Source organism: Trachypithecus francoisi, unplaced genomic scaffold (assembly GCF_009764315.1).
Source record: "Trachypithecus francoisi isolate TF-2019V2 unplaced genomic scaffold, Tfra_2.0 Lachesis_group12, whole genome shotgun sequence".
Lineage (NCBI taxonomy): Eukaryota > Metazoa > Chordata > Mammalia > Primates > Cercopithecidae > Trachypithecus > Trachypithecus francoisi.
Window position 1 is genome coordinate 31,662,778 of NW_022681457.1, and position 26,978 is coordinate 31,689,755.

Sequence of the window (26,978 nt, forward strand, 5' to 3'; positions counted from 1 at the left end):
TGAGTGAAAGAAAAAGAGAGTAGAAAAATGATAAAGTGAAAGTATTGCTACAGTGCTCCTCTTTCTCCCAGAAAATGGAGATTCCTTCTCCCACAGGATCTCTCCTGCCAAGCCCCCTGGGAAAGGGGCCAGCGTGGGATTACTCTCCAACCTGCCAGACTGTCTGGCGATTGCTGCACACCATGGGCCAGGTGTGATCAGCAGATCCAAGATATGCCCGTCCCCCAGAATGACCCACAGCTGGCATGGGGTTGTATAAGTGGCCTCCAGCAGGACAGGAGCATGTGTACTCCATTGCCAGTTGCAGCACAATCCACCACTCTTCCCTCTCTAAGTGGCAGACAGGTAGGCCTAGGTGTCTGGGGTAGGAGAATCTCCCATGTAGAGGCAACCTTGGAACAGTGGTTTATGGGGTATGTTCTGCATGATTTGGGGTAAGAAATGTTGATCACATAGAAATCTTCAAATTGCCAGTGTTTTATCTCAGTTTAACATTTTGTTTATTGACATTGGCAATGGGGTGGGGAGGACTGAGCCAGAGGGGAGGGAAAATCAATGTGAGGTGCCTATTGGTGGGATATCTGGCATGGTTTTTGAGTTGAGTGCTTTTTTTTTTTTAATTTAAAGTGTGGGAATACCAATAGTTGGGCAGAATGTTGATGACACTATTGATACATTCTAAATTATCCCCTCCACATATATGCACATTTTTTATAATGTGAATTCTGGGGGAGATTAAATAGCTAAAACTTAATTCTTAAAATAGCATCAGATTAAATTGAGATTTGCTGAGAGTGGCCTTTAAGCACAAAGATAGACATCTGTTGAAAAGCATCAATTTCCTTTAATTTGAAGACACAGATCATATGAATTCCTATAAGAGAAGATTGAATTGGGAGTTGTGGCAAGTAGGGCTTCCTTATCTTTGTGGTTGGGTGTTTTAAGAGGTTAATGGGGGGAAAAACATGTTTTACTGGAATATGAAAGAACACTGCATGTCTTGTAAACTTTACTATCCACATGTAATGGACTACATACTTATCCATTGTCTTATATTTTTGCTATAATATAAGGCAAGCTGAGAATGCATTTTCCTAACTAAAACTGCTATAAGTTTCTTTTCTTTGTATATCATTCCAACTAATTCTCAAAGTAATATAATATTTAACTATCAATGATCAAAGTATTAACTAATATTTCTCTTACTGGAATTTGCAATCAAATCAAATTAGAATTTGATCATGATGTGAAATATAATATATTATATTACATAATATAATATATAAAAAAACAGTTCTGTGTGAATTCAAGATATCATTTCTAAATGCCCTAAATGCCCTAGCTATTAACCTTAAGTGATTCTTTATTGCTAAATTTTTGGGGGTCTCCAACATCTTGCAGCTGCTATTTGCATTTACTGCACTTTATTTACATCTAAGATACAAAGAATGTTGTGAAACATTTCTGTTTTTCAAAATTAAAGTAATATTTTAGTAAAAATCTTGCATTTTAATCAAATGTATATGTGAACTGAGCAAATACTTTATAGTGAGTGATTAACACAACACGCTTTTGCAAGAATATAATTGATTTTCCTACCTATGTGTATAATAAATGAATTTATGTCTTTTATTTCATATTGGAATAAGAAAACATTTATAGTCTATATATTTAGATATATAGAAAAATTGCTCTTGTATTTGGGTATTACTTAACTTTTAGTATAACTGGGTTTATGATCATATTCACTTCTGATGCACTGCATATATCCACTGAAAAATAAAGCAAAGCAGTCTATAAATGGGCATAAAATATGCTTGCGTAGAGCTTCCAAACATAATACAATGATAAAATATAGTTTTATCTTTAAAAATTATAAAATATTGTGTTACTTAGCTTTATTTAAAAAATAGAAATTATTTTGCCATTTAACTCAGAGAAATTCACATTTTAAACTTACAGTATTTCGTCCACAATATTGTACAAATATGTGCTGCACCCATACTCTGAGCTAGCATAAGCATTGGAGTCAAAAGACCTAAGTTTGCATATTGCATCTACTAGCTATGTAATCTTAGGCAAGTTACTTACATGGTCTGAGCTACACTTTTTTTCTGTAAAGTGGCAACAGCTGCTGCAATGGGTTGTGAAACTTAAGTGAGATTTTATATAATGATTAATTATATAATTTTTAATAATCATTTATTATTTAGTGTATAAATATTAATTTATATTTAAACCTGTAGAATTTATAATAATGTTTATGTAAATAATTAATAATAAATTAAATATCCCTATAAAACATTTATCATGGTGACTGGAACATGGGAGATACTGAATTAAATAACTGTTGCTACGTATAATTGAAAAAAAGATCCAGACAGTTACAGATATTATGTTTAGACATATACAGAGTAAAGTCAAAATCACCAAAAGGAATCCAGATTTTTAAAATACATTAAGTAAAATGTGACCTTAGAAATAGTATCTCATCTCTTCATAGAACTTACAGATTTTCCAAGAACTTTCATTTTTCACGTTTTAGCTCCAGATTAACTCAAATGTGTAGGAAATATATTATCATTTCCATTGTACGTGAGTAGAAACAACAGAAAGATTAGTGGATGATAGCTAGTTGGGAATAAATCTATGACTTAAATTTAAATCTTCTGACTCCAAGGCCAGTCAATTCTGCTAGTAGGCTAGTAAGTGAGAAGCAAGGAGCTTACTTTTTAGGTGAAACAAATCCAAGCTTTATAAGACCTGGAACTTCCTCAATTTAAGGGGGATCCTCTTTCAGGAAAAGAATATAAAATGACTCTATAAATAATAGGGCCCCTCACAAGACTTTCGAAAAGGTGTGTAGCTTAAGCTGTATTAATGCATAGTAAATCTATTTCTAGATTTAATTGTTGTCACAGGAATATCCAAACATCTTCTGGTGATGTGACCAAAATATCACATGTACTTGCTTATAAAATAACCAGAAAATATTAGTGCCATGTCAAATAGTGATCTAATTGTGTCAGATGGGACATAGCATCTAACAAAAAATACATTACATTATTCAGTGAAGTATTTAATTCAGTTAAGGAAGAACACTTCACATTTCTTTTGCCTTCCATTCAATTTATAAGTGTAGTTTTAGTGTTAGGGGTTTTTTAAGTTGCATAGAATTTTAATTTAAGGCCCTACTTTAGCTTATTTTTTATTCACATACAGCTGGTTATTAAAAAATAAAATGTTCTTAATTGGCATGATAGTCATAGCATTCTACAACTTATATTTTTAATGTAATTTTTTTTTACTTCTAGCACTTTGATGTCAAGTACTTTTAAACAAGTTCAATGATATAATTTTAAAATTATACTTAATTTGCAATTAACATTTCTAATACCAATTTAAACAACAGATCTAAGAATGCATGTATCCCAATGGACTTTGTCTAGTAGTCATATCATTCCTTTTATGTTTATTTAAGAATACATTACAAATTAAGTACCCTGGGATTTATTTATATTACAATCTAACAACTTACATTTTTTTTTCTGTCAATTCTAACTTTGTTTTGGGTTATATTTTTGTAGCTATATTTCTATATATTATCAATGTCATCCTTACTTATTTGAGAGTTTAAAGAGATTAAACTACATTTAAATAGCATGTACATTAACAAAATTATCTGGTTTTTCATTTGTTTTCCAAATATTTACTGGAATAATAATTTTATATCTTTAATATTAAAAGGAATGTTAGAAGTCATCTAGTGAAGTCCAATTCCAGTATTTGATGAGAAAAATGAGCCACAAGGAAGACAAAATACTGAGAAGAATAACACAGTTGGTGGATTTGCTAAAACTGCAGATGGGCAAAAGTGTTTGAATTCATATTCATAATTTTCAGATCTATATCACCATCATAGTTACTTACATCCCATGAATTACATGGGTGTGTGGGGGTGGGTGCGGATGTGCCCCTCACTCTTTTTTCCCCCCCTTTTCCACTCTTCCTCTTCCTTTCACTGCTTCTCTTTCACCTTCTCTTCTCTTACCCTCTCACCCCCACACACACTTTCCACAGATACATACCTACCACAATCACATAAATCATTTCATTTTGTAAAGTTGATTCTACTCAGATGCAAAACATGATTGTTGGAACAAGCCAGGCCAAGTAAATTCTTTTCTTCCCAGTCTCTTTTAATTAGCAAATTAGCATGCACAACTTGTACTTATTCTGTTTTAAATATATTATAACAAGTACCCTGATGATGAAATATTCTATATGGAATGTCTCATATTTTCTCCCTCTAAATTTAATGCTAAGAATAGTCATTAACATGTGTTCCCAAAAGTTAGATTGATACCCTAAAATGAATTGAAGAATGGAAATAAGTAGCTGGATCGATAAAAGCCAAAATTTACACATGTACCTAAAATATATTAGAAAGTGGTCCCAATTTTTAATTTCTCTTCATTATATTACTCAAGAAGCATGTCACTTTCTTAGGGTAAAAAGTAAATATAAAAACCACCCTGAAGCATTTTTTTCCCTTAGGGATTAATGAGAATTAGCGATCCTACCTTTTGATATAACACACCAACTAACAAAGGCTAATGCATATTTGGGCAGCAGATATTGTCAACTCCCCATTTTTTAATATGCAACTCTACTTGTAAAGCTTGTTGGGTCTCCTCCCATCACCTGCATTGATACTCAGAAGAGACTCTTAATATCAACATAATTACTTATAAATATTAAAATAAGGAAGAGAACAGTATCTAAAGTAAGAAAGCAGCTGGTATAACTTGATTCAATTTTTCAAATTACCAATCACTTAAGTGTTTTGACCTACTGCTATTTCAGCCATCTATAGGGTAGATCTAAAGACAGAATATGATTCAAAATTAGTTTATAATCTAGAAGAATGGGAAGGGGTGGGAAGTCCCATAGGGCTAAATATGAAAACACTATGCATCCTACTCTATAACAGTTTCTCAGCCAGCTCAACACTCACTGTATTGCATTTGATTATACTACTGAATATAAAATGGGGTAGTTTTGTGAACATGCTTGCTGAAGTTATTTTTATGTTAAATTTCTTTTTGTAAACTTCTAGGTTGAAATAAACCTAAAACGATATCCAACTCCTTACCCAGAGGATTTAAAGAATATGGTAAAATCTGTTCAAAATTTGGTGGGTAAGCCAAGCCATGGAGTGCGTGTTGAGAATTCAAATCCAACTGCTAACACGGAGCAAACTGTGAAAGAAAAATATGAACACAAGTGGCCGGTAGCCCCAAAGGAGATTACAGTGGAGGTACTTGAAGGTTATTGGTAATTGCCAGTGTGGTTTGGATTTTTTGGAATTTTAAATATGTTTTTTAACTGAATAGATCTTCCTTGATAAGTGCATTTTTCCCCTAAAATATAAATGATCTCTCTACTTTTTCAAACTATGAGGGTTGCATTTAATCAATCATAGAAAAATGATACCCTCATGGCCTAAAATCATTAACATAGCTCCAAAAGTTCCAATACACACAGAATGAATAAGTTCATCACCCAGCAAGGCCTGGCCAGTGAGTGCATTATATCATATTAGTGACATTATTTTGGCTACCCCAAACTTTTATTGTATTAATCATTAAGAAAGACTAATCCAAGATTTTCTATTATGCAAATCTCATAAAATTCCTAATTAGATCTAGAGCACAATTTTTAAAATGTTTTTATCTTTGGCTTACAACTTTTCTAGGAAACACTGATTAACAATAAAAAAAAAGGATATAACTTTGAAATTTAGATTTATGGAATCTAGTCATGTGAAGCTTAATTCCTATATTTTAGAATGAGTTAAAAATCCATCCTTATTGATTTTGTGGTCTGAAAAGAATTCAACTACACTAACGCCACCTCTACTATTTCATCACCTCTTCAGCTAATTTGGTTATCATATTTTTATCTTCATTAGAAACATAATTGATCTGAGTACATCTGTAAGTTCACGTAACTACTTCTCCAAAATCTAGATTGGCAAAACTCTTTTACAAATCTGCATTTCAGAGCATCATTTTGTTGCATTTATTAAACACCAACTGCATATGTAACACTGTGCCAAACACTGTGAGAGAGAAAAAAGAAATATAAAATGTGTCTGTAATCCCCCAGTAATTTAAAGCTGACCCAGATACACTTAAGACACATGAAACAATTAAAGAGCATATGATTTAAAATATGATCACATGCTTAGTTGAGTGATGGCGAATATAATGCTCTAAGTTTAGTTTAGACTGTGTATTAAAGGTAGGGTGATTCTGTTAAAGAGGAAAAGGGAGGAGGGCATTCCAAGCAAAGCGAAGAGCTTGAGCAAAAATAAGCATAGTGTGCGTATCTGCCAGCAGAGGTACCAGCCTACCTTAGAGGAGGGGAATACACCTAGATTTCTAAGGGAAAAAAATATTTCATTGTTTTTTGCTTATAAAATCAGTATCACTATACGTTTTCCTTTCCAAAATATTATGCACATATTATAGTAAAGCAACAGACTGTTCTTTTATCTCAAAGATATTGCTGCAATATAAAGGGGAAGGAAACCAACATTTAGCAGATACACATTAAATACATATATATACATTTTATATTTAAATATCCTGTAATCACAGTTTGACATCAAAATAACTGGTGGTCATGAAAATTTATAAACTGGATAATTTTACTATAAAATAAGAGTCTAAAATGTCTTCATGCAGGGATGGGATAGATGAGGCTTTGGTCATTAATTTAATAATAAATCTTAAAACTGTCCCAGTCAGGTCAAGCATAACAAATCCAAAATTAGATTTAATGTTTCCTTTGTAAACTTGCTTTTGCTTTCATGTTCCTGATCTTGATCTCACTGGCACCATTATCTTCCATTTCACTCAAGCTAGAAATTTGAGAGATGTCCTTATTTCTTCTTCCTTCTTTCTCTCGACTTCCTGTGTCTTCCAAATAATTACCAAAGCCTGTGCATTCTCACCTAAGTGTATCATTTCTACCTCTTCAGGCCCTCACTCTGTCCTGCATTACTATAAAAAATACCCGTTTTTTTGGCTTCCCTTGTCACCAGCCTCCTTATTGCCTTGTCAATCGTCTTTCTAAAACAGAATTCTAATCATTTCCTTGCCCTCCTTAAAAACACTACAGTGACTTCTTATTGCTCAGGCTAAGATTAAAGCTCAACTTTCGGCTTTAAATTTGTCTGTGTGATTTGCACCACCCCTTTCTTAGCTTTCTTCTACTAGTCTTTTCCTCTTGAACAGAAATTTCACTGGTAATTTCAATACTTTATGTAAAATTGAGATTCTAGATCTTCTCTCTCTAAGTTTTAACCATCCTAGAGCAAGGAGGAACTGTTGCTTTCTGTATTATCCTCCTGTCTCAAAATAACTGCAGCCAAAGTGAAGGTTCACACTCTTATTTTTCAATGTCCAGATTTAATAAATGCAGATAATCAAGCATTTAGCTGATCAGTGCATACTAAACATTTCTATTTTGCACTTGTATGCCATTTTTTGGGTCATTGTTATTAGTTCACACTGCCAAGGATATGGAAGAGGGTATTATGTACTGCATGATATATTTATTCATGTGATTAAATATAGAAAAAACCCCAAAAAAGAATAAAGGTAGGCAAGACCAGAAGTGGAAAACAGAAAAAATAAATAAGGTAGAAAGATTACAAATGCAACTAAGGGCAAAAAGGAAAGGTAAATATTTATTGCTCACTTTCATTTTGCCAACTATATGCCAATAGTTTTAACATACATTATGCCAGACAAAGAACAGGGCTGGTAGAGCCATAAGAAGAAGGAGGACAGGGAGATTTTCCTTTCTAATGCCTTGTGCAGTTTGCATTTGCCTTTTCCCCAGATCTCTTTATATGGCTAGCACTTCCTCATCCTTCAAGTTGCAGCTTAAAGGTCACCTCAGCAGGAAGGCCTTCCCTGGTCTCCCTGATCAGTTGGACCCTCTGATATTCTCTGTCATGTCACATTATCACATTAAATATGATGAACAGTTATGATTACTTTGTTTATTGACTTCAGACTGTGAGTTTCATGAAGGCAGGGATGCTTTCTTTCTTGCCCATCCTTGTATTGCCTGAGTCTAGCACAGTGCCTAGGATAGAGTAGGAGCAAAATAAATATTTGTTGAATAAATGAATGATTGATATAGTCTAGTATAATGACTCTGGTAACATGTCTGTCTCTCCATTCAATTAGATATTCATTGAAATCAAGGACAAGTTCTGAGTTTTTTTTGAATTAATAATTTAATTAATTGATACCTATCCACACTTCATCACCTGTGTGTTCAATACACTCTTGGTATATAAATGCCCATAGCGTCTCAGTGATGTTATGGTGATCCTAGACAAAAATAAATACCTAGGAGTTTCATTTAAGTTGTTATTCCCAAACAGCTTAGTAAATATTTATGCCCTACTTTGTGATCATTTGAAAAAATCAATGCAATTAAATTGAAAGAGAAAATTTTTACCTTAGTCTTACCAAATCAAAGCCAAAATATTAATGGCATACGTGCACCTGTTAAACACCACCTATCTTCTCACAGCTAGGAATCATAGTAGACACCACAATTTTAATTTCTGTTTCTCATTGATTTTCAAATGCCACTTGGTTTTTGATCACAACCACCACCAAAAACCCAGCCTCACAAGGATTTTGGGTTTTTGTTTTTGAGATAGAGTCTCGCTCTGTTGCCAGGCTGGAGTGCAGTGGTGCGATCTCAGCTCACTGCAACCTCCGACTCCCTGGTTCTAACGATTCTCCTGCCTCAGCCTCCTGAGTAGCTGGGATTACAGGCACGTGCCAGCACAGCCAGCTAATTTTTGTATTTTTAGTAGAGATGGGGTTTCACCATGTTGGCCAGGATGATCTCAATCTCCTAACATCATAATCCACCCACCTTGGCCTCCCAAAGTGATGGGATTACAGGCATGAGCCAGCATGCCCGGCCAAGGATTTTCATCAAAAAGAATGTGCAATCTAATGTTGTAACTGAGAGCTATCTCAAGCTAGCCATTTGCACAGTATCTGTCTAATGTCAAGTATTGCTTTGTTTCCCTCAAACATTTAATATAACTCACAGTGTCCCTGTTAATTGCAACAACACCCATGGGTGCCTCAGAGTACAGTTTAAGAATCAAGGGGTAGGGCTTTTAAATCTAGCACACATGAATTGAAATCTTGGCTCCACCTTGTGACCTTGACAAGTCCCTAAAACCTTTCCGATCCTTGGTTTATTTATCTTAAAAAAAACACAAAACAGAAAATATAACAGCTATTTATGTACAGCTCCAAGCACAGTTATTGACACAGAAGAAGCCTACAGTAAATCATTCTCTCTTCTTTCTCAAGAGAATTATATGCCAATTCCTTCCTCATCCTCCTTTAATCCTTCTGCAAGTAACTACCAAGATACCTGTTCACCATCCAAAAATGTTCTCCATTTTTCTCTTTGTTGGGAGACTCAGCCCAATTTTTTTCTATAAAGGAACATCTTTCTTCCAGTAACAGAGAATTGTCAATTACCCTCAAAATTTTCCTTAAATTACTTTTATTCATGCTAGGCCTAGACTCTCAAAAGCTCAGCAATAAGCTTGCTTTCTTTCCTTTGACTTCTTCCTGAGGCTTCTTTTCTTTATGGCAGTAGCAGCCAAGATGTAGTTTGAACAATGGAAGGGCAATTGTGTGAAAAAGGACATTTTACCTTTTCTTTCTCTCCCACTTCTGTCTCCTCACCAGAAAGAAAATATGGTTCAATCTACTTGCAATGGAATCCCCACTAAATTCTATTTTATACCAAAAACTTCCTCTGTCATTGCCCATAGAAGCAGTCCCCAAAACTTTGCCCACTTTTTCAAAAGGAACTCTACTCCTCTAGCCTCTATAAAAGAATTTATAGAAACAAAATTAGTGATTTATTTCCTTTGTTGGATAGTTAACTTTACTTTGTGAAACCCATGTGAGAAATGAGCTGTTCTTAGGATAGACAATAGTGCATACACAGTATCACATAGATCTTTGAGTAGCACAGATCCCAGTTCAAATCCTGGCTCTACCACTTATTAGGTTTGTGACTTAGAATTATGATTTTACCTCACTGAGCCTTCATTTCCTTATCTGCAGAACAACAACAACAAAAAAAAAGATGATAAATAATTCGAATGCCACATAATGATAAAAAAAAAGGTTGTCTTTTAAATAATTAATAAGGATAATAGAGAGGGTTTAGTACAGTAGCACCACAGCAGATGTAATTAGTGCCATGTAATTTATGGCCATTATCATCATTGTCATCATCATCATCATCACTTTGTTCATAAGGATAAGAGAATCTACTTGGATCACTGCAAATTCATCATTCTTGTTTCAATAATGTCCTTCTAAGAAGAAATACAAGTTCATAATTAGCTGATAATCATCCTCTCTTCCTGGTCACTAAGGCTGTTTTTGATTCCCAATAGAAATTCTTGAACAGGATCAGAAGCTTGAACCTGAGTCAAACCAGAGCTACCATGCAGAGTTCCAGTCATAATTTTGGTATACAAGTTTGAAAGTCTAATCAATACAAACAAGATGACCTGAGTACTGAATGTGTAGAACATAAGGGGAAAAAAAGCAAAACCCATAGTTATTTTAACATTCTGTACTTGTACAACTATTTGGTTTGCTTTTTTGTGTTTCTATTCTATTTTTGTTTTTCTTTTGAATAAAACAAAATTCCCATTCTTGTAATTAGGTATCATAGGAATATTTTTAGATTATTATTTCAACAAATAACTTACCTTTAGATTCATAGATTGTTAGTACTAGACAGGAATTGGCACTAATTCCTGTTACTGATTACCTTTATTTTAATGATGATAATGCCCAGAGAAGTACACTGACTTGCCCAAGGTGACTAACAAAATACAAAAATAGAAATAGGATGAAAATATGACACCTTGTAACAGATTTTTTGGCAAGTCAGCGTATTTTATGCCTTTCATGGTACTCTTTCTCAAACTCATATCTTCTTATAAATTTCTCCAAAGGTATATAAAGACTTTTATCCTCCATTCTGTCACCTTAAAACTTTGTCATACATTTCTTATGCTAAATCTTTGAACTAACTTTCAAAATCAATCAAAATGAAGAATATGTACCCTCTGAAATAATTTTTAAAATCAATCAAAATAAAGAAAATATGGCCTCTATAAAAGAATTTATAAAAAACAAAGTCAGTGATTAATTTCTTTTGCTGGGTAGTTATCTTTGTTCTGTGAAGCCCATATGAAAAATGAACTTTTCTTAGGATAGGCAATATGGCATACACAGTATCACATAGAACACCTTTGAGTAGCAAATATAGCCTCTTCAACTGCTGAATTTTCCATTCTACGCCTTTTCCTGTTCCTCTTTGCAATTTGATACCTCATTTTAAATACCTTGTGTGCTCACAGCTGAGCTCACCAGGAGGCAGCACAAGGTAAGGAAAGATCACTGGAATGGAGCCCAAGAGAATCCTGCCGCAGTGCTGGATCTGTGTGCCCTAGGCCTAAGCCAAGTCTCAGAACCCGCCTCTAGAAAACAAAAGTGTTGGACTAAAAGATCTTGCCATTTTCTTTTATTGAAATATTCTATTTAAAAAATTAACAAGTAACAGATATAACCTGGTTTTTCAGGCAAATATTTCCATACAAACCTAACCCAAAAGAATCCCAAAAGATAGAACTTAAACCAAAAGTTAAAGAAATGGACGTGCTTCTCTGCAATAACCAAAGACCTGAGCATGTCTCACTATGGGGGTCCTTGGCAATATATAAAATTTATAGTAAGAGTTTCTGCCTGTTCATTATACCAACCGATTAGTTTTAAGACAGGACTTTTTAAATTTACAATATTTTTGTCCTCAAGTATATTTTTTTCTCTGATTTAACAAAATATTTCTAAGCTCCAAACTCACAAGATACTAATGAATTAAAAAGCTGAAAAATTCTTATTTGAATTAAAATTAATCTTAAGGGAAAAGAAGACATAACAATAGCTGCTATGCATAAATATATCTCACTACTTATGGGCATAGATAAGGCATTTTTATATCTAGAAGAAAGTGAGAATTTGGTATTTTACCTTCCCCCGAATGCTCTCCACACTCCCTGGTTAGCTGAGAACAGTAAATTGAATTGTGGAAGTTTAAAATTCTTGGGTTTTCTACATGTTTATTTGTCATTATGAAGTTATAGTCGTGTATCGATGTTGCTCGTTACACTCGAAAGGGTATAGAATGAAGATTTAGCACGCTAGATTAGGTGTGAGAAAACAAGGAACCTTTGGAAGAAGACATGATAGAACTTGAGAAATTGAGGAGATGATCACTTGAGATACAGTAGAAAGTGAGGAGGAAAGTGGTGGGAAGAGCAGGATTTATAGGACCCGACAGTGAATTAATGTGGCTAGGGATGCACACACACACACACACACACACACACACAAAATCTTAATTGGTCAGTGACATACTTTCCTCTTAAAACTCTTAGAGAGTTCACCACTTAGAACAGTTACATACGTATATGTCATATTTGTGTGAATCATGCTGCTCATTAATGGCTTATCATAATTCAGTCTGGTGTTCTAATGAGTTATATCTCATCTCTCCAACTAGATTATAAACTCCCAGAGGGTACCAGTGACATTTTGTCTTTCTTTGGAACCTCCACAGTTCATTGCACAGTGCCAGGCATATAAACAACATGCAAAAAAAAGGATGAATAAATGGACTCACTTACGTTAGAAAAAAATTTTGTAATGCTTAACTCAGAGATACATATGGTTTATTTCTCCCAGTGCCCCACAGTGAACTGAATTCTAGAGTCACATTTTTGAATCAGAGCCAAATAAAGATACTGCCACTTCGGTTAACCATTGTTTAAATGTTTACTTTCCTTGTCCTGTATTATTATATCTCTCAGGATTCTTTTGTTCATCCAGCTAATGAAATGAGGATTGGGGAACTTCACCCTTCATTAGCTGAGACCCCTCTGTACCCACCCAAACTTGTTCTGCTAGGGAAGGACAAAAAAGGTAACATTGTGAACCCAATGTGGAAAATATGCTACAAATGCATGTGCATGATGAATCGCCAGTTGTAAATTATGATACACCATAGTCTAGACAAATGTTTTACAAATATGCATTTCTAACCTTCATCGGTATGGTTTCCATTTTTCATACTTGCTTTTCTGTGTAATTGTCAGTGTCATAGCATTATAACATTTTCCCCTTTAAATTTCAGAATCAACTGATGAGTCTGAAGTTGACAAAACTCACTGTCTGAATAACAGTGTTTCCTCAGGCACTTACTCAGACTACTCGCCTTCCCAGGCTTCCTCAGGATCCTCTAATACCCGGGTTAAAGTGGGGTCCTTGCAGACAACAGCTAAAGATGCAGTACATAATTCTTTGTGGGGTAACAGGTGTGTTTAGAATTCCCTCCTTTTGTTCCCAAACGTTTATTTTCAGCAACTTTTAAAAAAATGGAATCTTCTTAATTTTGGAATTGTATTCGGCACACAAGTGGCACAGAAGACAGAAGGGGCAGGTAAGTAAATGTTGTTCGCCTGGGACTGCCAAGAACAGATGAATCCATCTTACAGGGAGAGGCCATTGGTTAAGGAAGACATGGTAGGAGTTAACAGGATGAGATGGTAGAACAAAAAATAAAAAAAATAAAAAAAAAGTGTTAGCCCACTGGTGTTTATTGATGAGACATGGATGTTTTACCACACAAAATGGCATAATGAATTAAAATAAAATGCCAGTAAAACACTTAATGTGTCTGGTCCAGAGTAAGTGTTCAATAAATTTTCGTTACTATCATCATCATCATAATTTTATCACCACCTGGAAAAGTTAGGATGTATTTTAAAGTACTTAATCTTTCCAAAATGCCTCCTCCTCTATATTACTCTAATTTTACAGATGAAAAAAACCACACACAGAGCACAATAAAGTGACTCAATAAGGCAGTGTTTTCCAGTTCTAATTCCATTTTGTAACTTGTTGCTATATTTTACACTACAAATAGCAAATTAAAATTGTTATATGATATAGGTAGTCAATAACTTTTATTCATATTTTACTGATAATATTGCCACTATTGGCAATGTCTTCTTTAGTAATTCCTGAGTAACTTTTCCTATTCATTGATGCTCATAATAAAAATCTTAACTCTTTCAGTTTGTAAATTCATTATCTACATTATTTCAGTATCTGCTAGAAATAACATGGTCAATGATATAAACATGTCAGTGATCTAAAGTCATAATATAATTTACATTCTACAAAAACATACCTGAATACGCTCCCTATAAAATAGCATTTAGTGTCTTCAAAACCTGACCTTCAAATAAAAGTTATCTGAAGACAATTTAGATTCATTACATACACCAAGCATTTGTAAGAAAGGTACTCTCAGTCAATAGTTTGAAATGTACCAAATCAGAATCTCCAGGAATGGATATCAGGAATCATGATTCTAATTAGACCCAACTCTTCATCCTTTTCAATTTCTTCTTCCCATTGTGTTCACAGGATTGCACCATCTTTCCCACAGCCTCTTGATTCAAAGCCATTACTCAGCCAGCGGGAGGCTGTTCCCCCAGGCAGTATACCACAGCGTCCTGACCGGCTGCCCATGAGTGATACTTTCACTGACAACTGGACTGATGGCTCACATTATGACAACACAGGGTTTGTTGCTGAGGAAACCACAGCCGAGAATGCCAACAGTAATCCTCTCTTAAGTTCGAAATCTAGAAGCACATCTTCGCATGGACGCAGGCCTTTGATCAGGCAAGACAGGATTGTTGGTGTTCCCCTGGAACTCGAGCAGTCTACACACAGACACACACCAGAAACAGAAGTGCCTCCTTCCAATCCTTGGCAGAATTGGACCAGAACCCCTAGTCCGTTTGAAGACAGGACCGCTTTTCCTTCCAAATTAGAGACAACCCCTACTACCAGCCCATTGCCTGAAAGGAAAGAACATATAAAGGAATCTACTGAAATACCTAGTCCTTTTTCTCCAGGCGTACCATGGGAGTATCATGATTCCAATCCCAACAGGAGTCTTAGTAATGTCTTTTCTCAAATCCACTGCCGCCCAGAATCTTCTAAAGGTGTTATTTCAATTAGCAAAAGCACAGAGAGGCTTTCCCCTCTAATGAAAGATATCAAGTCTAATAAATTCAAAAAGTCACAGAGTATCGATGAGATTGACATTGGTACATATAAGGTATATAACATACCATTAGAAAACTATGCTTCTGGGAGTGATCACTTAGGAAGCCACGAACGACCAGATAAGATGCTGGGACCAGAGCATGGTATGTCCAGTATGTCTCGAAGCCAGTCAGTACCGATGCTGGATGACGAGATGCTCACCTACGGAAGTAGTAAAGGGCCACAACAACAAAAAGCTTCTATGACAAAAAAAGTCTATCAGTTTGACCAAAGCTTCAATCCTCAAGGATCAGTGGAAGTGAAAGCCGAAAAGAGGATACCACCCCCTTTTCAACACAATCCCGAGTACGTGCAACAGGCCAGCAAAAACATCGCCAAGGATTTGATTAGTCCTAGAGCTTACAGAGGATACCCACCAATGGAGCAAATATTTTCATTTTCTCAGCCATCTGTGAATGAGGATGCTGTGGTGAATGCCCAGTTCGCAAGTCAAGGGGCCAGGGCAGGCTTCCTGAGAAGGGCCGACTCCCTGGTGAGCGCCACAGAAATGGCCATGTTTAGAAGGGTCAATGAGCCTCACGAGCTGCCCCCAACTGATAGGTATGGCAGACCTCCATATAGGGGAGGGCTGGATCGCCAAAGCAGCGTTACAGTGACTGAGTCCCAGTTCCTGAAAAGGAATGGCAGGTATGAAGATGAACACCCTTCATATCAAGAAGTGAAAGCTCAGGCGGGAAGTTTTCCGGTTAAAAACCTTACCCAAAGGAGGCCATTGTCTGCGAGAAGCTACAGTACAGAGAGTTATGGTGCCTCCCAAACCAGGCCAGTTTCAGCTAGGCCTACTATGGCAGCTCTTTTGGAAAAAATACCATCTGACTATAACTTGGGTAACTATGGTGACAAGCCATCAGATAACAGTGATTTAAAGACGAGGCCTACTCCTGTGAAGGGAGAGGAGAGCTGTGGTAAAATGCCTGCAGACTGGAGACAACAGCTGCTTAGACATATAGAAGCTAGACGGTTAGACAGGGTATGTCTGGCATTTCTCTGTAAGAATATCCCTTCTGCCTTTAGTGTTACTTTTTTGGCATTTCTAAGCACATGTAGTGAAGCATGAACTACGTGAATGAATTAGATGATCAGTATTTTATTTATCTTTATATTGGGGGGAAATGGATCATAATAGTTTTTCATGGATGTGGCTAAATGCTCTCTGAGAGTTCATAACCTGCAGGTGAATTATTCATCAAATCTAACCCAAATATTGTTAGTAAGAAAGAATTTGACTCCATTAAAGGGGATGGTGCTTCAACTGTTTTCTAGTCATTAAGGCAAAATGCCTCTCCTAGGACACAGAACTGTTCTCTAGTGACCTAAAGAGTATGATTTTTATTGAACCTATAAAAAGTGGATATTTCCCCCGTTTCTGAATGGACTCACTTATATTAAAGTCAGGCGTAATTTGTTTATGAAATTTGCACATAGTTAATGCTATGGAACTACTAGTTATTATTTCTAATGAGCAATAATTTTCCCAGCAAGAAACAGAAAAATAAGCAGGAATTAAAAGCCCTCCTACACATTATTTTATTTAATAAAAATCCTGCCATTTAGAATGTTGGTTTTTATATAGAAAGAAATGTTTAAACTCAAATTATACTACAGACAACAAAAACTGATGATGTCTTTATGAAGACAACAAATGTACAAATTAGTATGTATATTGCAGCAAAAAAGAAAATTAATTCTAGTTCAGTTAAAAATTGGGTCACAATAGGTGAGGCATGGTGGTTCACGCCTGTAATCCCAGCACTTTGGGAGGCTGAGGCAGGCGGATCACGAGGTGAGGCGTTCAAGACCAGCCTGACCAAACATGGTGAAACCCCATCTCTACTTAAAATACAAAAAAAGAAAAATTGGCCAGGCATGATGGTGCACGCCTGTAATCCCAGCTGCTCAGGAGGCTGAGACAGGAGAATTGTTTGAACCCAGAAGGTGGAGGTCGCAGTGAGCCAAGATCACGCCACTGCCCTCCAGCCTGAGCGACAGTGTGAGACTCCATCTTGGAAAAAAAAAAAAAAGAGTCCACATATACAGGGATCAGAGACAGTGGAAAGAAAAAAAAAAATCATATGATGCCTAGAATTACATTTTGTTGCCTGTTCAAATCTCTCTAAGAGAAACCTGGTACTCATTTTCTAGAACTATTTTCAATTGACCATCATCATTCAGTGTACTTTGTGGCTTTTAGTGTAGAGGGCTTGATGTGCTCTGCATTGACATTAGAATCTTAAAGATCCTTTTTGTGAAAGTGGGGCTTTTTGTTCTCATTTTCTAGGGCTGAGTGCTGAGTGCAAATTGGGGATCTGGTTAATAATATACTATTGCATTGTCTCACTCAATAGTTTTATTATTTTATTTGGTGTTCTGCTAAAAGCACAGGTCACTGCATTTATTATGTATTTCTTTAATACTGAATTTTATGTTTACAGGTTTACACTTTTCAAATAATTATATTGCTTGTAGGTCGTGTCTACATGACAAGAAAACAATTTTTTTTAGGGAAAGAGTGAACTAATAAACGTGGGTGTGGGTGTTAGTTTCTCAATGTGGAAATTGGTTCTGCTTTGCAAAATATTTCATCAGAATGTCTGTTTCAAATAGGTTTGCTCAGTCCCATTGAAGGGAGCCTCATCAAAGCCTCATGACTGGCTGTCAGTGGGAGACACCTGGTCAGTTGTCACCATGCCTTACCTCAAGTATACCCTCCATGTAGACAGATAACTTGGAGGGCGAAAATATTTGGGGCCAAATAATACAGTACAGTTTGGGAACTCTGGCCTCGTGTAGACACGACCATACGTAACAGGGTAAGATGAACTAGTCAAGAAAGGTTATAAGAAGCTTTTTGGAGCATATGTACAATGACTAGTAATTTGAGGCAACAGAGGAATGAGTGGAAACAACTAATGAAAAGGAAAAGATAAAATTCTAAGCATTTGGGTCCATCACTTAGTTACTGGTATCCCAGATCAATGGTTCCTCTCCTTTGACCCCAGCTTCTGAAAAGTAGGCGACTCCTCTAGATGAAGCAAGAATTTTAAGCAGGCATATAGGGTTAGGGGAGAGAGATTTGAATCAGCAAATGTTTGAAGGCCCTTCCTATCCCAGATAACAAAAAGCGAACTCATGTATTTTTCATTGCTATGACACTTCCCTTCTTAGTTGATCGTCATACAACCTCTGTTTGTGTACAGTTCCCTAGGTGTCTTTCATTTTTCAAAGCAATTTCAATGTACGTTCAATAGCTTCTCATTTAATTCCAAGAAATTAAATTACCTTAGAGTATTGCTTTGAGTCGTCAGATTCTAGAAGCTCTTTCTTTTGTTTTCTCCAAGTCGCATTTCTTTCTTTCAGCTGAGTTACTGAGCTATTCAGGCTATATCTTTCATAAAACTTCCCAGCTACTCAACAAGGTGAATTCGGGGTACTGAAGCACAGACTTATTATGTGAAACCAGTTTCGACATAGCTGTGCTACTTAACATTCTGTCCAAAGGCAGACTGCACCAGAGAAATAATGTGCTTCTTTCCCAGTGAAATTTAATTGAGTCATTTGAACCCTGAAAATCAAATCGTTACACAAGAAATTATGAGATCTCTGTCCATTCCACATAAAAGACAATTGCCTAGAGACTTGGACGTTGGATAAACTTAACAGTTCAACATAATGTTGGTGAAACATCTAAGTGTTGACCTTGAAGAGGCAGCTCTAAGAACTACCCTAGATAAAAGATGCTTGTTTCCTCTTTTAGTTTAACCACAAGGCCCATGCTTTCACTGCAGAGCCACACTATGACAGGGAATTTAAAACATGAACCCATATATCTGAGACTGCTTCTGTTCTATAGAAGCTGAGAGCACTAGACTGGAGGAATTTTAAACCTTAGGGAATTTTCCAAGTGCTAGATTGAGATGTTCAGTGTCTTTTTCAGTTTTGGCATGGTGACAATGGAAAATCTCTATATGAAATAATAATGGATCCATAACAAATATGATTGGTAGACAAGCACACCATCAGGAGTATAATAATCTTTCAGCTTCAGTCAGTGAAACTTTGATGCTAAAACTCATTACTTTGATAATATTGCCCTCAGAATAGAATAGCTGCCTGCTGTTAATGTTCAGTAATATTTGGCTTAGAAAAAGTGTGCTAAGTTAACTTCTGTGATCTTTTTATACCAAAATGAGAAAATTACTTAAAGGGGCCAAATGCTGTCAATGATTACATTTCCACTGTAGACTGAAGAAGGAGATTGTACAGGTGGAAACAATTTGATGAGAGGGTATCTAAAATTTTACATTTAATTTTTAAATAAAGTTTTATAGGAAAAAAATTATCTATCAGTCACTTAAATGCAAATGCCACCAGAGTGTTCTGTAGGTATTTGGATATATTAGATAATTAGCATTAATAAATCAATAAATTATAATTGCTTCAATATTACTATGAAATTTCTTTAGTTTAAAATATAATTTTTAAGAAACAAAAAACAGAGTATTTGGATCCACATAAAATGTATTTGATTGATTTAACTGAATTAATAAGTAAGTTCAATCAAGCCTATGGTCAGCTCAAATGACATTTTGACCAGCTGTTTTTTCTGAGTTGCTGTAATTATGCCTACAGACTGAGCAATAAAGGAGACTGATTTTGGCTTTAACATTGCAATGCATTAGCTTAAGACAGAATTAGAAACTAATATTTGTCTTTCACAAGTGATGATCTCACAATGTGAAAGAGAACAAAGATCTGCAGCTGGTAAAATTTAAGATCTCACTGTTCGAATTTTTAAATGGATAGATTACCACAGATGAATAATATTTGTCCAAAGTCACTACTATCACGATGTATAAGAGACAGAATTTATGACGTTGAGTTAGCAGCAGATGTAAAACAGAATGTATCTTCTTTGCTTTTTGTCTTTTCTGTAGTTCTGGATGGTACTCATTATGTGCATAACTAACACTGTTTACTGTATGCTTCTGTCTGATCGAGTGCATGTTTTTTTAAAAAGTTACTGTTTGCCTGCCTAAAGTTAAATGTTATAAATTTAAACCTGTTCATGTAATTTATCAGTTTGTTGAGCATGTGTTCACACCCTGTCACATGATTATTTCCTCTACTCAGAATGCTGCTTACAAACACAATACAGTTAACCTTGGCATGCTGCCCTATGGAGGTATTTCAGCAATGCATGCAGGCAGAAGCATGACTTTAAACTTGCAGACTAAGTCTAAATTTGATCATCAAGAACTACCTCTTCAGAAAGTAAGTATGGACTGCCCTACATGTGTCAGCATACCAAAGCCAATTAATGTTGTTTGTTCACTTAATGTGTTTAGGCTGTACATACAACCCTGCTTACTATAGGCTCCTATGAGTCCAAAAAGCACAAGGGCAAATAATGTAGAGCCTGAACTCTTAGCTGCTAAATGAATATTTGTAGCTGGACTGATTATCAGGTTCCCGCTTTTTGGATTGAGCAGGTACATGGCTTTTTGTGTTGCTTCAAGGTTCATTTTTCTTATTATTCATTTCCTTTTTTCCTCCTTTGTTATTCTTTATTTTGTGTTTATATATATATATATATGTTTTTTACTTTTTTGGAGATAGTCCTATCGTCTCCTGGTGATGCATTCTGAGAACAGAGCTCAAAATTATTATTGGATTTCAATTGATTCTTTTGGAAAAGACATAGAATCCTAAATTAGGAGGAGAATTAAGTAGCTGGTACTTATAAGTGCTTCTTCAGCCCATTTTTTTGCAGGAAATATAACACAGAAGAAAAATGTGAGAAACAAGTTTGTGGCTTAGGAAACTAGGTTAGTGGAAAAGTAGCAAGTTTACGTGGTATTAGATGAAAATGTAGGAACACCGAAAGGGACTATACTGAAAGAGGAAACATTTCCATTGTTAAAGGAACATTTCTGTTTGTTTAATTCAGCCAAAACTGAGAATGCACATTTTACATGTAGATCAATTAATGCCTTCTGTCTTAGTTACATTTTAGTGGAAACCAATGAGTCATTTTCACAGTGTGTCATTATGCCTATATATTTATACAGTCATTAGCTTAGTAAGTTTTTATGAAAAAAGCAATGCAAAGTAGGGATAACAGAGTGACAGTAACTTCTAAACACTTCTCTCTTAATAAAATGAATGAACATTATGACTCACCCCATCAAAATGAGGGTCATAAGGCCTCAAATTCCTGTTCTATTGTTAATCTAGTTTTTTAATAACATTCCCAAACTGTGGATAGTTTGGTTCATACTGTGAGTAGAATAACAAAATCAAGAAGACATTTATAGCCACAGCTTTTTTATCACTCACCATAACTTAAAAAAAAAAAAAAACACTAAATTGAAAACTTTTGAATGCTGTTTTTGCTGTGCCTGGTCTATACTGCTGGACCAGTGGAGAGCTGGTAACAAATCAAAGACAAGGCCTTGATTTGTGGTATCTGCCAATGTCAGCAATATAAATACTGTCCCTATGGCTAATTTCAAGGTACCAACTTAATGTCACTGAACTTAGAATTGGGAAGATTCACGTGCAGTTGGCTCTCGTGAGCCAGTACAAATTGGCTCCAACACACCATCAGCATGACTATTTTTGCTTCATTTCCTACTTTAATGGAACCTATTTTTCATGTCCTCTCAGAGGCCCAAGACTCTCATCCTCTTCCCTAACAAAACCAGTTTTCAAAAAGACCTTGAAACTTAATGGCATTAAGGAATGGATGAGATATCACACCTTTCTTATAGGGCTTGCCAATTAAATAGAAATCAAACCTTGTATTAGTCTGCTGTCACACTGCTAATAAAGACATACCCAAGACTGGGTAATTTACAAAGGAAAGAGGTTTAATTGACTTACAGTTCCACATGGCTAGGGAGGCCTCACTATCATGGTGGAAAGCAAAGGAGGAGCAAAGTCACATCTTACATGGCAGCAGGCAAGAGAGCTTGTGCAGGGGAACTCCCATTTATAAAACCATCAGATCTCATGAGACTTCTTCACTACCACGAGAACAGTATGGAGGAAACTGCCCCCATGATTCAGTTATCTCCACTTGGCCCCGCCCTTGACACATATGGATTATTACAATTCAAGGTGATAGTTGGGTGGGAATACAGCCAAACCGTATCAAACCTTTAAACTAAAAAAATGGAATTTCAAAATTCAGTGAACAAATTAAAGAGATCTTGGTATGATGGAAGCTATTGCCTGAACCCCCCTGAAGTTATATCATGTGAAGATGCCCCTGTTTTGCTTAATTTTTGACCATATTTACTTATCAATCTGTATGACAATATAGATATATACAGTGTCTGAAAAATGCCAATACACTTGAAACAGTGTTTCCTAACATCTAAATTACTCTCCAGATATAAATTAGGTATCACTGTGTTAGCATATTAATTTTCTGATGTCATTTGGGGTACCCTAGAGAATGGACTCATGCGAGCTCTAAGAAGAAATAATGCAGAGTTATATTTGGGGATTTTCAATAATCCTCAGTTGAGCACATAGGTGACCAAAATGAATTTTCTTTGGAAGCCACATTAATTGCAAATCAAGAATCATTCAAGTATGAAAAGACTCCACCTCAAAATAAATTATCAATATTTACTATCTGCACCAAAAAAAGAAGAAAAATAGAGAAGGCAAGGGAGGAAAAAGATACATAGGCAGGGCGAGTAATGCATTACTCCAAGAGATTTTATGATCCAAAACTTACCACTTTAAGTCCTATAAACTTCAAGCATTTAGGAATGGGACAACTTTCCCAACCTGTCACCAATGCAGGAACCTTATCAGGCACTGGATAGTTAATGGGCTGCAATAATAGCTCTGGGCTCTGCTTCCTCCCATGAATTCCAGTCTAAGCCTCTGTCCCTTCGCTTTTGTACCCTCATACGTCTCTTGTACAGAGCTTTCATTTGAAAATTTGTTAGGTTTTTCTGCCACACTCTGTAGAATCAGCCTCTCTTTAAAATGCAGTCTCACCATTTATTCCTCCTGGGCTCCACTGACCATTGCTAACAGGTCCCATCATTGAGGTTCAATCTCCCTGAACCCTTCTCCCCAGGAGAGGAGATAGGCAAAAATTACTTAACTTTGATTTAGAAATGCATAAAAATCTGTTATAACGTGTTTGTCTTTCTACTTAAGATAATAAAAATTACCGTCTCAGATCCTTAAGACTTCTTTGCAGCCCCTAAATACTCATTAACCGTAAGAATTTCACTAAAATGTAGGGTAAGACTAATTTATAAACAAACATTTTCATTAAATAAAATTGACATAACTATTTCTTCTCCTGTGGAAATTCTGGAGCTGTCTCTTTTATTCATAAAATTCTTGAATGATAATACTGGCTATCTCTAGTTAGATACTGTGGCAAATGACTCTGGGGTGTCCTAGAAAGAATGAAGGAAGTTTCCTAAGGAATCTAAATTAATGTTTTCACCTGTTGGAAGTTAAGCACTGGAAACAGAGTTGTAGTATCCATTGTGCAGGTGTGCTCTCTGAAGGAAACATGTATCCCCACCCTGTCTGTTTGCCAAGGCTTGCCTCTTGCAACTAGGAGAAAGAATAAACTTTTTTATATTTCCTGTTCTGCACCAAGGCAATCTTTAAACAAATTTGTAATAAACTAATTAAAGGATATAATTATTTATGAATGAAGCTTGAAGAACTCTACACTTGATAAACTATTTACATTGTGAATATTTATATGAACAAAAAGGGAACCCTCTTCAAGATTTTGCAATGTATTTTAAATATTTTCCATTTTTTCATATTTATTACATGTCAGATCAAGTATGGTACATTTTTTATGGATTACAAGCTACATACAGGCTTTCTATACTATAAAGAGTAAATTACATCTTTTATAATTTTATAGAACTCTTTAAGATATTAAGACAATGCCAACAAATATAACAAAATTAGTTTAATAAATTTAATTTCCTTAATATATTCATTTGTTTAGATGCTAATGCTAATTTCCCAGATAATTTAGTAATACTTAGGAACCAGAACATTTAGAACATATAAATCTTTTATTAAATTACAGAATTATTAGTATTCTATTTATTTTTTATTCATTCATTCAGTCATTCATTTATTCATTTATCATTTATTTACTGCCTTTCCAAAAAGCATATAAGGCAACTTTCTATGATGTTATTAATGGTTCCATGTGCTTCTTTGGATGTGTTTTATTTGTAATTAAGCTTAGCTATTGCCTTGAAATTTTATGTTATCATAGAGAAATACAAATTGTAAAATGTCAGTTCAAACTACCATTTTTAACATTAAAATTAATGGTAGAATGGATACATAGTTCCACTGGGAGAAAAATAAAGACAAAGATTTATTGAGAATCTGCTATGTACCTGGTGCTATGAGGTACTTTAACTATATTTTGTCTTGCAACCCATAAAACACTGAAAGGACATATCTCGATTGTGTAGATGAGGAAATTGAGGCTCATGTGTCACACAAAATAGCTCACCTGTATTGTCATTGTTTCACTGTTGTAACTCCTGCACTTAGCAAGTAGTAGGTAGAATTTAAATCTGCTTCTGCCTGGTGCCTACATACATACTCTTTCTACTCTATGATGATGCCTTCTCAAATGTTTGTAAAACCTAACATTTTCATAGAACATGACTCATAGATTAAAAACCTCTTACATATGTATTATTACCTCACATCACCTCCAAAACAATCTAGAGAAGTAGATATTATAGGATGGAGAAAAGAATACACAAGTAGAATATATTGACTAATCCAAAACATATCATGACCCCAATCATACCCTGTGTGCTACAGGTTAGTGCTTTCTTAGTTAACTGAGCTTAATGAATGCTAGTAATTACCTTGTGCTCTTTCAAATCCACTTACATTTCCTGAGCACTCAGTATCACCAAGAATTATTTTTGGTAGCAATAAAAAGCTAAAGGTTATGGACCCAAGAAAATAACTTATTAATCATCCAGGCTACTGCAGCCCTAGACACAAGCAGGGCTGGGGAGGAAATCATTGGCCTTTTGTACTTCCATGTCCACAAGTGGCCAGCTGCTAATATAAATAGTGTGGTCTCTTCTATAATGGAGACATTGATAATTTTCTCTTGTTCATTTTTTAATTTCTACCACCATAACAGTATACCATAGCACCCACTGTTTATTGGCTTATTGAATTAGACATTAATATAAATCAATTATAATTTCAGGTGAGGGAAGGCTAAAATAATAGAAATATATGTAATAAATTATCTTATCATAGAATTTTGCCTGGAAGAAATTAGCCTCACTATCTGTTTTACTAAAGTTGATTGAAATTACTTAGTTGATACTTGCCTCACTAGATTTTGAGTTAGAGAAATTTAGATAGCAATATTTGCACCTAAACTATTTTTAAATGTCTACTGTCCTTTCTTTCTGTATATATGCAAATGACTCAGTATCAGATAGTACCAACATTTGGTATGCATTTATTCACCCTAGTGCCAAGGCTTATTGGCTTATTTAATGCCATTTTTTCTGCTGAAAGCAAAGCAAGATTTATGCTGCACCTCAGGGCAGCTCATGCCTGTAATTTCTATTGATTCTGCTGCATTTATTATTGGCTACCTGTCCCTCAAGAAAGATTCACTTACCTTTCTAATTATGAAAAAAGCTTTCAGCCTATAAATCGAAATAAATTCTTATAGACAGTGACTAAATTTACCAAAATAATAATTTAGTACTCATGTGGAATTTCGTTATAATGGAATTCTGGTTTAAAAATTACTTGGGCATTATATTACCACCTTCAGATTGAAGCCCATGATATCACTATCATTTAGATCCAAGTTTGGCATATTTTTACTTTTGTAATACCTATTTCTTCCAAAAGATATTATGAAAATGAATAATATAACAATAATTTCACTGGAAAAACTTTGGGGATGACTGTTTTTAACAATTTTTACTGCAGATGTTTTGAATCTGTGGTAGTGTCCTTAATGAACCATGTGCCAATTACTTAGCAAAAGAAATCCTTGTATTCTTAAGGGATATGCCCTGAGACCTTTGAAAATTGCCAAATTCTAATACGACTCTCATGTAATTGTAATAATAAGTATAATTTCACAAGCATACTGTACACCCATCAGTTAGCAAAGCTGCTGTACCACGTAAGCTTATTTAACTCAGTTATGTGACTACTGCACACACATATATATGTTTATACACATATATATAGATAGGAACACACATGCATGCACATACTCATACAAATGTGCAGACATATATAGATATAGAGAAAGAGGCATACATACGCATGCACATTTATGTCTCAGCAAAATTAGAAATTACTTGATCAAGTAGACACTTGGTGATCATTCATAGCAGTCAGAATTATAAATGTTAAATCCACAAATACCTACACTCATCTCTGGGCATAGCATCTGTTCAGCAAGACTTCTACTCAGCATTATTGCATGTCTTATCAAATATGATTTCCAGTTTTTCACAAAATCACACCAGCTATTTTCTGTATTATTTTGAAATATTTAAAGACGTGCAGAATTTAGAAGCTAAGGAAATAGTGCATTGTGATGAT

General features: G+C 35.2%; 1 protein-coding gene across 1 annotated transcript in view; it reads left to right on the forward strand.

Annotated features, from left to right (window-relative positions):
* The window catches only part of LRRC7 (leucine rich repeat containing 7), a 586,898-nt gene that overhangs the window by 464,922 nt on the left and 94,998 nt on the right, over window positions 1–26,978 (forward strand). The window contains exons 17-21 of the mRNA XM_033228849.1: window positions 5,120–5,338; window positions 13,022–13,133; window positions 13,345–13,525; window positions 14,643–16,323; window positions 20,484–20,624. Of these exons, the coding sequence (XP_033084740.1) occupies window positions 5,120–5,338; window positions 13,022–13,133; window positions 13,345–13,525; window positions 14,643–16,323; window positions 20,484–20,624 (2,334 nt within the window). The remainder of the gene's footprint in view (window positions 1–5,119; window positions 5,339–13,021; window positions 13,134–13,344; window positions 13,526–14,642; window positions 16,324–20,483; window positions 20,625–26,978) is intronic.